This window comes from Panonychus citri, unplaced genomic scaffold, assembly GCF_014898815.1.
Source record: "Panonychus citri isolate SS breed McGregor unplaced genomic scaffold, ASM1489881v1 Contig00140, whole genome shotgun sequence".
Taxonomy (NCBI): Eukaryota; Metazoa; Arthropoda; class Arachnida; order Trombidiformes; family Tetranychidae; genus Panonychus; species Panonychus citri.
Window position 1 is genome coordinate 790023 of NW_026515545.1, and position 14770 is coordinate 804792.

Consider the following 14770-nt stretch of genomic DNA (forward strand, 5'->3'; position numbering starts at 1 on the left):
TAAACAATGATTTATATAAAATGAGTGAGAGAGTTAATTGTCCGCAAGGCAGAAAAAAATAATAATCAAATTGATTGGTGATTAAATCGTTGATTGTTGTGATTAAATTGATCATTAGGTTACACTAAAAATGAAAGTAATTAGGGTTGGGGCACTTGACCAGTAAAGTTTTTCTGGTCAATCTTTGAAAAGGTCAATCCAAAGTGACCATTCAAGTAACTGAGATAATTTAAATTGTGCAAATTGATTGTCTGCTGTTTGGGTTAATTTTTTTGCTTCTAATCAAAACCCGGAATCACAAATTGTTGTTAATACACTAATTTACTATTGGGTGACCTTAACTGACGGATGACCACTCGATATGTACTGACCACTTTCACTAAAAACCATTTTAATATTATAACAATTATTATCGTGATTAAGTTGATTTAGTTTGAGCTTCTGATTAACTTTTTTGATTGTTGTAAGTTGTTAATGATGATTCGTGATTAGTGATTTGCTTCTAGTTGTTGAAATCGTATCTTTTATTGTTAGATTGAGTTAATGACCAGAAAATTTAATAGTTCAATCAGTAAAATGCAATTGATTAATTAATCGTGATAATTTCAATTTTTCAGCACAAATGTGCTACATTCTGATATCTTGACTTTTTTTTATTGATCATTTGTTGATTGATAATTGTTACAATCGAATCATATTTGATATTTGATCATTGAATACCCAATTATGTTACAACTTAGTTTTAATTGTATTAATAATCTAATTGATTGCGAGTGTTAAGTTTGTAATATTGTTAGAAAACTCGTACTTGTAGGTGTTGAGTGTATTCTGGATCGTTAGTTAATTGCTTTGAGATGAAATAATTGGTTATTGATGATAATGAACCTTGATTTAGTTATTTAAGTTTAATGGTAACAATTTAAAACTTTTTTTGTATTGGATTTAACTGAAATCAATGTTGATCATTTTGATAATGTTGATAATGATTATGTTATATTGAGTATTGATGTTATTATTATCATCTTGTGATCAGTTGATTGTCAATGATGATGATGATGGTGATGATGGTGATGATCAACAATTACCGTTATGTTGTAATATATGAGTTAACTTTAATTTCCTTTTCTTGATCATCTTTCTATCACTCTCACTAGCTCACTAACTCACTTTCTCTCTCTCTCTCTCTCCATCTTTTAATCATAGTAAAAGTACAGTAGTTAACTTAATCACCCTTGAGCTAATCAAGAATTACTATTCTCACGGTATTCAAATATATATACGATTATTATTATTACAATTTAGATGATGATTAAAAAAGATCATCATCAACATCTTCAATACAAAAATAGTGTAACAATTTAAAAAGTTTTTTTCATTAAATCAAAAAGAATCAACAAAAAAGAGAGAGAGAATGAGAGAGAAACACTTTCATTGGAAACAATTTAAATTGTGTTTTCACCGTTGATTGTTATAATATCATAATAATCATCAGCATCAATATTTAACTTCAATTAATGTTTTCATTTTACATACAAATACTTAATTACTATGTTATTATTATTACAATCAACTAACTAACTAGCTTACTAACTAACTAACTAACTATCTGCAACTACAACTACAATTACAACAACTAAATTGTTATTATTATTGATTGTTTGATGTTTCATGTTAATTATTTAAGATAAAAGTTTAAAATTGTGAATATATTATTGATTAACATTCCCAATTGAATGTATTACTTTTAATTAATCCAAACTCATGATCTAATGTAATAATAATAATCATAATATTATTATTATTTTATTGTTAATAATTAACTGATTACTAATTGAAATGATATGAAAATTTCGAAAATTGGAAAAAAAGTAAATAACAATTAACTTTTACCTTAACTTTTTCTTCACTCGATATTAGTTGTTTTCCTCATTAATTTATTATCTCCTTTTTTTCTTCGTGATTAAAACTAATCACAATTAAATAACAATAATTTATAAATCACATTTGGTTAATTCACTTTCTCCTTTGAGTCTCTTCTTCACAACAATTTAGCTTAACAATCTGTGAGTTTGTATATGTTTTAATTGAGTTAATCATTTCCTCCAACTCTTTCACTTTTTCAACTATTATAATCATTATCATTCATTATTTTATTATGATTAAGCTTAATTTCATTTCTTATGTTCAGTGTTCACCCAGAAATAAGGTCAACAATGAATGATAATGATTGTGAATTAAATTGGTTTCTCATGAATTTTCAATGAGAAAAAAAAAAAAATGATAAAATATAAGGAATCATATTTAATTGTTAACCAAATGAATTAACAATCAACTGATGGAAAACAATAAACTAACATGATCGTCGATTGTAATTTAACCATTCTCAACAATTATGATCATTAATATCCATTATTGTATGTTGATTAACTTGATAATTTTGAGTAGGTTAATCATTCATCATTGAACAACCCGAAGCAATCAAATTGTAATTTGTTTTGATTCCAATGTGTAAGTTAATTGTGATTAAGATGATGATCCTTTTTTTATTTGAGATGATCAACTCTTTTGTCTTGTTGTTTCAACAATTTTTAACAATTAATAACATTATTTTTCTGTTGCTTAATTGTTGTTCTTGATTGTGATTAGCAAATGAGAAGGAAAAATTTTTCTTCATTAAATCTTAATACAATTGGATTGGTACCATGAAATGTTTATTAATTATTTGCTGTTTAGAGGAAAAAAAGATTTTGATTAACTCAATTAAAACTCATATTTAACAATCTAAATTGTTAAATCAACTCTAGCCAAAGAATACTATTTGCTAATATTTAATTGTGATTAGTTTTAATCACGAAGAAAAAAAGGAGATAATAAATTAATGAGGAAAACAACTAATATCGAGTGAAGAAAAAGTTAAGGTAAAAGTTAATTGTTATTTACTTTTTTTCCAATTTTCGAAATTTTCATATCATTTCAATTAGTAATCAGTTAATTATTAACAATAAAATAATAATAATATTATGATTATTATTATTACATTAGATCATGAGTTTGGATTAATTAAAAGTAATACATTCAATTGGGAATGTTAATCAATAATATATTCACAATTTTAAACTTTTATCTTAAATAATTAACATGAAACATCAAACAATCAATAATATTAAGAATTTAGTTGTTGTAATTGTAATTGTAATTGTAGTTGTAGTTGTAGTTGCAGATAGTTAGTTAGTTAGTTAGTAAGTTAGTTAGTTAGTTGATTGTAATAATAATAACATAGTAATTAAGTATTTGTATGTAAAATGAAAACATTAATTGAAGTTAAATATTGATGCTGATGATTATTATGATATTATAACAATCAACGGTGAAAACACAATTTAAATTGTTTCCAATGAAAGTGTTTCTCTCTCATTCTCTCTCTCTCTTTTTTGTTGATTCTTTTTGATTTAATGAAAAAAACTTTTTAAATTGTTACACTATTTTTGTATTGAAGATGTTGATGATGATTAAGTTGATGATGATCTTTTTTAATCATCATCTAAATTGTAATAATAATAATAATCGTATATATATTTGAATACCGTGAGAATAGTAATTCTTGATTAGCTTAAGGGTGATTAAGTTAACTACTGTACTTTTACTATGATTAAAAGATGGAGAGAGAGAGAGAGAAAGTGAGTTAGTGAGCTAGTGAGAGTGATAGAAAGATGATCAAGAAAAGGAAATTAAAGTTAACTCATATATTACAACATAACGGTAATTGTTGATCATCACCATCATCATCATCATCATCATCATTGACAATCAACTGATCACAAGATGATAATAATAACATCAATACTCAATATAACATAATCATTATCAACATTATCAAAATGATCAACATTGATTTCAGTTAAATCCAATACAAAAAAAGCTTTAAATTGTTACCATTAAACTTAAATAACTAAATCAAGGTTCATTATCATTATCGACATTATTTCATTACTATATCACCGCCAAGAAACTTTTCTTAAGTCGAACGGCCTAAAGTAAAAAAAGGTAATAATAAACGACCATTGTTATACTAAATCGATTGATTAGTTTATCCTTACCAACACAATCAACGATTTAGCAATTGAAACTTAATCCAAATCTCTTTCAATTGTCCAAAATTTAAATTGTTTCGAGTGAAAAAAAGTTCTAATATCCTTTTGAACTTTTTCCTCTTCGATTTCAACTCCAAAGTGTTAAACTCTTCCGTTACTCAAACACTTCGAGCTTCGAGTCCAACGGAAGTGGTCAAGTTGCTTCCCGCCCTTGTCTCAGACTTGATTCCTATATAAATCAATATAATTACGCAATAAACTAAAAACAAATCATCGAACTGATTAGTTGATCAATTTAACTCGAACTCATTTAATTCATAACAATATTACATAAGAATAATAATAATATTGTTATATATTAAGATCGTTAATCATTTAAAATTTTAATCATAATCAAAAGTGATTAAGATACACCCTTTAATTTAATATCATCATCTTAATCATATTTGAAATCATCTTGTTACTATTATTACAATTAAGCTTTTTTCGTAAAAAAAAAGTTTTTAAAAGTTTGAATTAATTTTGTTCTCGAGCGTTGAATTTATTAATTCACTTTGATTAACTTAATTCAAACTGACCTGAGCCTGAGTTGATTAAAAAGTTTCTGATTCACAAATCAGGTTCAAATAAATCATTAAATGATATTTACAATCAAATCAGGCAAAGTCCAACAATTAATAAATCATTGTCGTTGGAAACACTTCGTTCTGATGTGAATAATTAATCAATAACTGATTTGTTTTAATTAGGAAAGAAAATGAAATTAAATAAAACAACAATTAACAAATGTTATTAATATTAAAAGCCAATCACGATTACATTAGTTTTGCTAATAATCAAATTTCCTGATTGTTAATGATTAACAACAATTAAATCATTTCGAGTTGAAAAGTTTTCCCTTTCTTTTAATACTTGATAACAATTAAAAAACAACAAGAAGCACAATCAAACCTCACGATTAATCATCATCATTAGTTAATCAGAAGCTAAACTAAATTTACTGATAATCACGATTTAAATTGTGACCATTAACAATTAGGCCTTTGAAACATTTGATTAACTAACTAAGAAAATGGTTTCATTTAAATTAAAATGATTAATCTTCTCAATCTAATCAACAACACAATTTACCTTAGGGATAGTAAAGTAAAAAGTTGATCATCTGGTGTAACAATTAACAATCATGATTAACTTATGGATTGATTTAACTGATTGTGAATTCTAATCAAAAGTAAGATTAACCTAACAGTCAATTTAATATCATGGTAATTAAAAAAGTGTAACAATTTAATATTATTGATCATTGTTATTGATACAAATGTTTGATTACAATGATCAAAAATCTGATCATCACCATGATAATTAACATACAACAAGAATTAACTGTTAACAATTAAAGAGAATCAGCTTCCGGATTAAAGTTTTGTTGATCACAATTAACATGAAATTGAATTGATTAACTTTTATGTGTAAAAAATTTGAATTTGATTGTTGGTCAATCAATTGAAATTATTTGTTAATCAAATTTGAAACAAATTTTTTCCTGGACAATCAATTAAGTTTAATTACAGACTTAAATTATGTTTTAATCAAAGTTAATTGCATGATAATAATATAATAATAATTTAAATATTAGCAAAAGAAACAGATTTCAATTGCTAATCAGAATTGATTGTTTACTTTAATGTTGTCGCAATCAGATGAAATTAATCCATCACAAATTAATTAATCAATTAATTAAACATGAAAATGACAAATCAATAGCAATCACCAGTTGATTAAAATATTACAACACTTGACTTAATTACTCTTGATTATATATTATTAATAATTAAGGTAGCAGACAAAATGAAAAACAATTTAATTCACTTGGTAGACAATTAATTCCTATTAATCATAACAATATAATCAGTTGATTAAATATTGACACGATTGGCATTTTAAATGGATTGACCATTTCGAGTAACATCAACAACAACAACAAGACCATAACAACAGTTGATTTTTTTAACTGGTCATTTCCATCTTGACCTATTTTGACCTGTATTAAGAGATGGTAATACAGATGATGATGAGAATGATGATAAAGATGATGAGGGAGAGAGACGATTTAATTGAAAATCGGGTTCGGTGTTAAACTGGATGAGGAGGTGGAGGTTTAGTCCACCCGTTAACGAACCTGTAAATAACGGACTCACTAACGGACTCACTTTTCCATCATCATCATCATCTCTCTCACTCTCACTCTCACTCTCCTTCTCTCTCTCTTTCTTTCTTTCTTCTTACAATTGAATTTATGGATTCATCATCTTCATCTTCTTCTTCTTCATCATCATCATCAGCCCTTTCTCTTTCTCTTTCTCCCACTTTTCGCACTTTTTGTTTGGGTTCTAACTTATTCGAGAAACGGTTACTTATATTGGTCATTCTCTCTCTCTCTTTTTCTCCCTCTCTTTGATCATCTTTTTACTCTCACTTAGAACCATTTTGTTAAACTTTTCTCTCTCTCTCTCTCTCTCTCTCTCTCTCTCTCTTCCTCTCTTTTTGTTCGATATAAAAGATCCAACTGACCAGTACTTAGAACTTTATTCGATTGTCTGGTCTTAACGAAGATCAGTTAAAGTTTTTGCAAAGTTTTTCATCTCCAATTTGTTTTTTCCTTTATTTTGTTATCTCGATTATCCTGTGATCTTAAACATTAACAATGAAGCCATTTGCCTTAGTCCTTGTAAGTTTTAATTGTTTAATCAGTTGATTAATGGTTAATTTGTCAGTGAGTTTAATTTGTGATACCAGGAATGAATCAAATTTCACTTGATAATTAACTTGATTACTGATTAGTAAAATTTCATCTCGTTCTTTGAGTGTTGACCTTTTTTTTCTTGATTATTTTGTGTTGATTTGATTTCTCTTTTCTTAATTTTGTTCACAGTTATCAGTTACTTTAGTTGCTGCCTCTAGAGGTGGTTCCTCAGGTGGTTACGGTGGTGGATCCAGCGGTGGATACGGTGGAGGTTCATCATCAGGTGGATATGGTGGTGGATCATCAGCCGGTGGTTATGGTGGTGGTGCCTCTTCAGGTGGATATGGTGGAGGTTCATCAGCCGGAGGTTACGGTGGTGGATCATCATCAGGTGGTTATGGTGGTAATGCTGGTGGTGCCTCAGCTGGAGGTTATGGCGGTTCTTCAGGTGGCTCATCTTATGGTGGACAATCAGCCGGAGGCTATGGAGGTGGATCAAACAAGAAATCCTCTTACAAAGTCCTCTACTTGCCAGTTATCCCAGTGAAATCACAAAAATCCGGTGGATCTGGTGGATACGGCGGTGAATCTGCCGGAGGTTATGGCGGTAACTCTGGTGCCTCCTCATCATCTTATGGTGGTCAATCAGCTGGAGGTTATGGTGGTTCCTCAGGTGGCTCAAGCTACGGAGGTTCATCAGGCGGTTCAGGTTATGGAGCTGGTGCTTCATCAGGATCATCAGGCTACGGTGGTCAACAACAAGCTTCAGCCGGAGGTTATGGTGGCTCTTCAGGCGGTTCATCTTATGGTGGACAATCAGCTGGAGGTTATGGTGGTTCATCCTCAGGTGGCTCAAGCTACGGAGGTCAACAACAAGCTGGAGGTTATGGAGGTAACTCTGGTGGATCAAGCTACGGTGGACAATCAGCCGGAGGTTATGGTGGCTCTTCAGGAGGTTCATCATACGGTGGACAACAATCCGGAGGTTATGGTGGACAACAAGCTGGAGGTTACGGTGGATCATCAGGTGGCTCAAGCTACGGAGGTCAACAACAAGCTTCAGCCGGAGGTTACGGAGGTTCATCCTCAGGTGGATATGGCGGTAACTCTGGTTCAAGTGCCGGTGGTTATGGCGGTTCATCATCAGGTGGATATGGTGCTCAAGGTCAATCCGACGATGCTCCAGTTATCCCAGTCATCATAATCCAAAAAGATGAAGCTGGTTACGGTGGACAACAAGCCTCAGCTGGAGGTTATGGAGGTTCATCCTCAGGTGGCTCAAGCTACGGAGGTTCATCAGGTGGTTCAGGTTATGGAGCTGGTGCTTCATCAGGATCATCAGGTTACGGCAGTGGATCTGGTTCAGGTTATGGCGGTGGTTCAACCGGTGGTAAATCATCAGGTGGCTACGGTGGTTCCTCAGGTGGATCAGGCTACGGTTCTGGTTCAGGTTCAGGTTCAGGTGGATACGGAGGCTCATCTGGAGGCTCAGGTTACGGTGGTAACTCAGGTGGATCAGGATACGGTTCTGGTTCAGGATCTGGTTACGGCGGTGGAAAGGGCAAGGGCGGCGCTTCAGGTGCCTCAGGCTATTGATCTCACTAGACGCCTTCCAGTTTCCCTCCTTGAATTAGCAAAAAGATAAACTTTTCACTCTCACTCTCTACTTAAGACTCTGAACTCATCATAACCCTTTCCACTCCCACTCCCACTTCCACTCACAACCCTTTAACTCCCTTCAATTTCATTCTCAATCAAAATTCATCAGCAATCAAACACAATCAACACGATCAATGGAAACCCTGAAAGTGACAATTATCATTTAAGTTGATGTTGATTTTGTTAAAGACAAATTAATCCAATGATAACCAAGACAATTTCATTTGATTTAATTAACTCACTCAAAAATCAAATGGATTATCATCATGCTCATTAATCATTAATTCATTACCATCATTTCATTTAATCATCATCATGGTTTTTAACTAATTAATCTAATTACCGTTACATATCTTAACCATTTTTCTTTGAGCGAAAATCAAATCAATACTGTTGAATAATTTAATCACAATTAGCTGATGAAACTAATTGTTTAGAGTAAATTATGAAAACTTATCTGATTATTTTCCTCAAATAGAATCAACAATTAACTAAATGATAATTAAAATGTCACTTACTCTTCCTCTTTCTATCTTGTAATATAATATAAATAATAATTTGTATCAAGTTGATTTTCATAACAATTAAATCAATTTGATTCTTTTCGTTAAATTTTTCCAATTTGTTGATTTTTTTCCCTAAATTTTTTTATCCATCATGATTTAATTTTGTTAATTACCTTCTAAATCACTTAAATCAATCAATCCAACAATTGATCAGATTCCAAGTAATTCAAGGTTAAAGTTGTTACAGAAGCAATTAAATAATTGTATCAGACAGTTTTAATTGATTTGTAATCGATTAACAATTAAACTATCCAATATACCAAAGTTAATTGAGTTAATTTGGTTAATTGCGTGAAAATGATCAACGATGCAAATTTACAAGCCAGAAAAGTCAAACTTAATTGTAGTAAATTGTTATGATTGTTAATGTTTATGATAATAATTAATAAGTTAGCAAAACAGAAACTTGAGTTTATCAACTTAATTGTTAATTTAGATGTTAATTATTTGTCTTTTTGTTAAATTAATTTGATCTTTTCTAATTAAGATTAAATTAAATTGCAATCAAGTTGAAAACAATTAATTGTTAACTGAGAAATTTTCTTTGTCAAGTGGAAGGTTAATTGGATCGTTAATTATTTAAGCCCTGTTTTAAATTGAAACTAACAATCAAATAACTAATTGAAAAATAAGACAAAAAAAGTTAACAATCAAATGTCTCATAATTAATTAAACTTGATTGCAGAAGAAACAAAAAAAAAGTGAAGCAAAATGTTTGACAATCAATTAATTTGTTGGAGAAATGAAAATTAATATCATATTATCATTGATTAACTGATTTTTGGTCCTTAATTGTGGCTAGTTGATTAAATTTTGTTCACTGGTCTCATTTGTAATTTAAATTTTCCAAGTCAATCATCACACCATTAAAAGTTTAACTGGTTGAGTAATCAGCAATATAATCAAAGGAAGAGCTACAATTAAATGAATAAAAAAAAGAGAATCAATTTCATGAACTAACATCACAATCAGTAAATTGTTTGAGGAAAAAACAATAAACAGAAATGAACAAAAAAAGTCAATTGAAAGTTTGGATTACAAACGAAAACAAATTTATAGTATAATTTGTTTTCCATTTGTACCAATTAGTTTGGTCTTGATTGTAATAGAGTAAAATGATCAAGGATTGGCGAATAAACGAAAAAGGTACAACAATTAACATACGATTAAATTGTTCCCGATTGGAAGACACTGAAATCATCGTTCCGAAGATTAAAAGATTAACCTTCTTTTGATTAAGGATAACCTTGTTTCCATCCCAATAATCTGTAAATTGTTGGAGACAAAAAGAGAGAGAGAGAGAAAGAAGATGATGAAAAAATGTGAGAAATTAGTTAATTATCTGGCTCTTAGTGTTGTGATGTTTCTTCTAATTCATCTTAGTTAATCACTAACAATTAACAAGGGTCAAGATGAATAAGAGGAAAGGGTAAGGAAGGAGGAGGAGGAAATGAATTAAGGTTGACAATCATGGTGGAAGATGATTAAGAAAAGGAGGTGGAATAGAAAGTGAATCAATTTCTAACTATTGTATTTAAGAAACATGTGTAACCAACCAGTGATTCTTAATGTTGATTTCGCAGGCGAATCAACAACTTTAGTTTAAACAATCAATCAAGAAAATTGTCAAATTCAATTGAGTGTCAGTGTCATCAGTCAATCAGTGTTCCAGTGTCTCTATAATAACAAATCGTTAGTGTTCAAGTGGACCCTTTGTATTGTTGATTAAATTAAACACCAAGAATATTCACCAGTACATCACCATGAGGATTAACAATTTCCATGTCGATATATTAATACTTTTACTGGTAATTAATTGTTCCAAATCAATGATGCCTTCAAAAGATTTTGATTGGGATTCGGACACATTTATGGATTTAAAAAATATCCAAATACCTGATGATGTTTTCGGTAAGCAAAATCTATTAATCCATAAAATCCTTTGATTTCCTTGAAACAGTTAACAAAGAATAGAATAAGAAAACAATTTATATATAAATATACGTGTATTGTCATCAAGATTAATTGAAACATAGAATTAAATTTAGAAATCAAATCAACAATCACAATTACTTACCAATTGAAAACAATTTCCTTGGGTTCATTGGGCCTTATGAATGGTGGAAAAATGATTTAAAAAGGATTAAAGTTACTTCCTAAATTGCGTTACAAATATTATCTAAATTGATTCACTGTTATATTTAGTTAATTCTTTCCTATCATTAATTTGTTGAAAGTAAATTAATGGGAAATTGTTAGAAAACAATTAAGATCAAATTAAGATAATGGTCAACAACATTAAATTAGTTTTTCTATTTTTCCCTCGACCGGTTTACTATCAAATCGATCGTTAGATGGCGACTGTGATTACCAAATTTTCTTCTATTTTTAAATTAACCGAAATTATTTTCTTTCCAATTAATTAATCACTTTATTGATTAACTGGGACTTTAATTGCAATTAAATTTCCATTATCTTGATTTGTGAATGTAACTAGAATAAGAGTAAAACAGTGAATCGTAATACAAGTTAATTTCTTCCTGATAGAAAGTTAAATGTGAATTAGAATTTAATTTAACTTTAATAATCATAATGTAAACATTTGAATTTTTGTTTGAATGTTTTAACGTTTTGATTTATTTATTATTTTTGGGTTTGTATTTTGTTTTCTATATTTAATTCAATGTTTCATTTTGTTGTATTATATAAATTGTTACATTTTGTTAACAATAAATTAATGTTTTGAAATTTCCATTTCTATTTTAGATCCACTTGGTCCATCTAAACCTAAAGTTAAACAAGGATTGAACAACGATAACTCAGCTTTACCATTAACTAGAGGCCATTCATTGGTAAATGGATTTGATGATGATTTTATTAATCCACCACCGACATTACGATCACAGCATCGACCATCTCCATCACCTTCACCCCCACCGCATCGATATCCAAAATCATCTCCTCCTCCCTCAATGTTACATTCATCACCTCCACCATCATCACAAGCTCCACGAATGAAATCCCGTTACGATGACGATTACAATGGTACACCAAGGCCTAAAATGGGTCCTAAAGTATCAATGCCTTCAAAGAAAATGGATTTACACTTGTAAGTAAATTGTATTCAATTTAGTATCAATTTCAACTAATTGTCAAATTTATTTCTTCCAATAGTGATGATCATCATGACGATGATATTCCCGGATTTGGACCTGAAAGCTTCCATAAAGGTCCCAAAGGTGTAATGAGAAGTTGGCATACAAAGGATGGTAAAGGAGATGATCACATTTGGCATACAAAAGGTGTGTTGGTGTGAACAACAATCAGCTAAATTACATTTACAATTCATCGAGATAATCAAGAGAAACTGTTGATTATATCAGAATAATTTCAATTTCTAATGAGAAAAAGTGAAAGTGAAAGTGAAAGTCCATTTGACTTTCGCTTATTTTTTTTGTTGAATATTTTCATTTCCAAATTATCTAATCTTAATTTTGTTTCCTTCTCTCCTTAATTAATTTAGAAACACATCATCATCATCATCATCATCATCACCATGCTAATCAAGAGGACCACGAGCACGAGCACGGTCACAAGCACGATGGTTGGCACAAACACGATCATGTAAGTTGGATTATCCTAATCAACTTAATCAACTTTAATCAGTTTTACATTTTTTTTCTTCAAATAATTCACTTCCACCTTTTATCAATCATCACCTCTTTTCCACCTTAATTAAATCAATTGCAGAGTTAAATTTAAATTCATTTTATCTTCAATCAAATTTAAAATCCCGAAAAAAAGGCGGGAGAGATAAAACTGTTGATTGTTACTCTCACAATTAACTTTTTAATTTATTAATTCTTCCTTTAATTAAGACATTGTTTTTGTACCTTAAACATTTCATCAATTTCAGGCTTTTTAAACTTTGACCCACCTTTTTAAATTTATCCTAATAGTTGATTGAATGATTAAACTAAATCATTTAACCCAATCTAATATAATTAAAACTGATTTATCTAGGCGGAAATAATTTTAATAATTAAGATTGAAATCAATTTAATTATTAAACTTTCTTCAATTATTGAGGAGATTTCCTTTTTTTTTAATTGTTCTGATAGCCATAAGTTGATTCTCATTAACTGATGTACTAATTTTACAATAATTAACTTTAATTTGTTTCAATTAGGGACACGAACATCAACATGGACATGAGCATGGACATGATCACGAACATGATCACGATCATGGACACGTAAGTCATTTTATTAAATACAATAGATTAACTTATATTTACTTAATTTATTAACTAATTATGACCTTTCAACCTTCAACTTTAGGCCCATAATCATGGTCACGGTCATGATCAAAGTCACACTCATGATCACGGTCACACTCATGGTCATCAACATGCACATACACATGGACATCAACATGGACATGTAAGTTTTTAATACTCAGAGATTTTTAATTCTCACCTTAATCACAATTTATCAAGTTGTAAATCTTTTCCAATGATTTATGATTTAATTTAGTGAAAATTATTTTTAATCATTTTCGTTTTACTTTAATTTTTTCTTTATCAACAACAGAATCACGGACATGGTCATACTCATGTAAGTAGATTAATTGATTTAATAATTGTTGATCAAACTTTGGACAATTTTCCCAACGATTAATCATCAAATTAACTAACTTTTTTTTCACCTTTCAACTTTATCACTTCAACAGGCACATAATCATGATCACGCTCATAAAAATACTCATGGACACGAGCACGCACACGACAATAAACACTCACATGCCCACGGCCATGAGCATTGGCACGATCACGGACACAAGCATGGCCATGGTAAATATTAATTTCCAATCTCCATTCTAATATACCTTTAAAATCAATTGAAACAATTAATCATTTGTCTCTTTCATCTTACCCATCAGATCATCATCATCACCATGATCACGAGCATTCATCCAAAGGAGGTAAATCGGAAGCAGCCGATGCTAAAGCCGCTAATTTAGCCGAACTATTGGAGAATTTACAAAAAGCGCAAGAGAAAAAGCAATCGTATTTTTTGCAAACCAATCAACCAATTAGATTAAAAGCAAAAGAAAAACCAACAGGCCGACTTAGGGTCACATTGGACGGAGCGGCGATCGACCTGGGAGAAATACTCTAAACGATTTTCCATCCATTTCCAAACAATCAACTTTAATCAGCTGATTAAAATGTTCATAAATGTAATCAGTGTATCATAATGACATTTACATTATATTTATTTATTTATTTATTTATTTATCCTTCACAATCAACATCAGCAATTAACTCATATATTATAAAGCTATGAGTTAATTATGATTCAAATTAATCCAGTTCAATGTACCTAAACCACAAAGCCGATGGAAAATCAGGAAAAAAAAGAAAATTTAATTAGTATTAATCAACCGTAATCAACTTTTACATTGTACATCATATAACCAAAACATGGCAACAATTAACTTATTATTAGTAAACTAATTATGTACATTAGTCAAAATCAGCTGGAAACTGATCTTAATTTAAATGTAAATGTAAATGATTAAATGAAGGAAAAAACAAATTAATTCAAATTAATGTTAAAACAAATTGCAAATTCATTACGATTAATCAAATTACTGTTAATACAAATCTCTCAATGGTGAAAATTTAATCTAATCTTTGATATAACTGT

The 14770-nt window shown here is 29.8% G+C and overlaps 2 protein-coding genes across 3 annotated transcripts; both read left to right on the forward strand.

The window, feature by feature from the left end:
* The first annotated feature begins 6659 nt into the window (after nucleotides 1-6659).
* Nucleotides 6660-9105, forward strand: LOC128394689 (uncharacterized). 2 transcript variants are annotated; one of them, XM_053355046.1, is made up of 3 exons: nucleotides 6660-6819; nucleotides 7024-7147; nucleotides 7202-9105. In XM_053355046.1, exons 1-3 carry the CDS (start codon nucleotides 6796-6798, stop codon nucleotides 8428-8430), a joined length of 1377 nt encoding a protein of 458 aa, XP_053211021.1. In that variant the 5' UTR covers nucleotides 6660-6795; the 3' UTR covers nucleotides 8431-9105. The 2 variants fall into 2 exon arrangements, with proteins under 2 accessions (XP_053211021.1, XP_053211020.1); XM_053355045.1 differs by having other exon boundaries at nucleotides 7024-9105.
* A 1717-nt stretch (nucleotides 9106-10822) lies between these two features.
* On the forward strand, nucleotides 10823-14659 carry LOC128394696 (histidine-rich glycoprotein-like). The gene is made up of 9 exons (XM_053355053.1): nucleotides 10823-10970; nucleotides 11826-12168; nucleotides 12234-12361; nucleotides 12583-12683; nucleotides 13249-13314; nucleotides 13400-13501; nucleotides 13652-13675; nucleotides 13791-13911; nucleotides 14001-14659. Exons 1-9 carry the CDS (start codon nucleotides 10823-10825, stop codon nucleotides 14237-14239), a joined length of 1272 nt encoding a protein of 423 aa, XP_053211028.1. The 3' UTR covers nucleotides 14240-14659.
* The last annotated feature ends 111 nt before the right edge of the window (nucleotides 14660-14770 follow it).

What these genes read in the sequence shown, in the direction of transcription:
- LOC128394689 (XM_053355045.1), top strand. Translation starts at nt 6,796, where the DNA reads ATGAAGCCATTTGCCTTAGTCCTT. An exon ending in AGCCATTTGCCTTAGTCCTT is followed by an intron (nt 6,820 to 7,023) that starts GTAAGTTTTAAT and finishes TTTTGTTCACAG; the next exon opens with TTATCAGTTACTTTAGTTGC.
- LOC128394696 (XM_053355053.1), top strand. Translation starts at nt 10,823, where the DNA reads ATGAGGATTAACAATTTCCATGTCGATATATTAATACTTTTACTGGTA. An exon ending in ATGGACATCAACATGGACAT is followed by an intron (nt 13,502 to 13,651) that starts GTAAGTTTTTAA and finishes TATCAACAACAG; the next exon opens with AATCACGGACATGGTCATAC. An exon ending in ACGGACATGGTCATACTCAT is followed by an intron (nt 13,676 to 13,790) that starts GTAAGTAGATTA and finishes TCACTTCAACAG; the next exon opens with GCACATAATCATGATCACGC.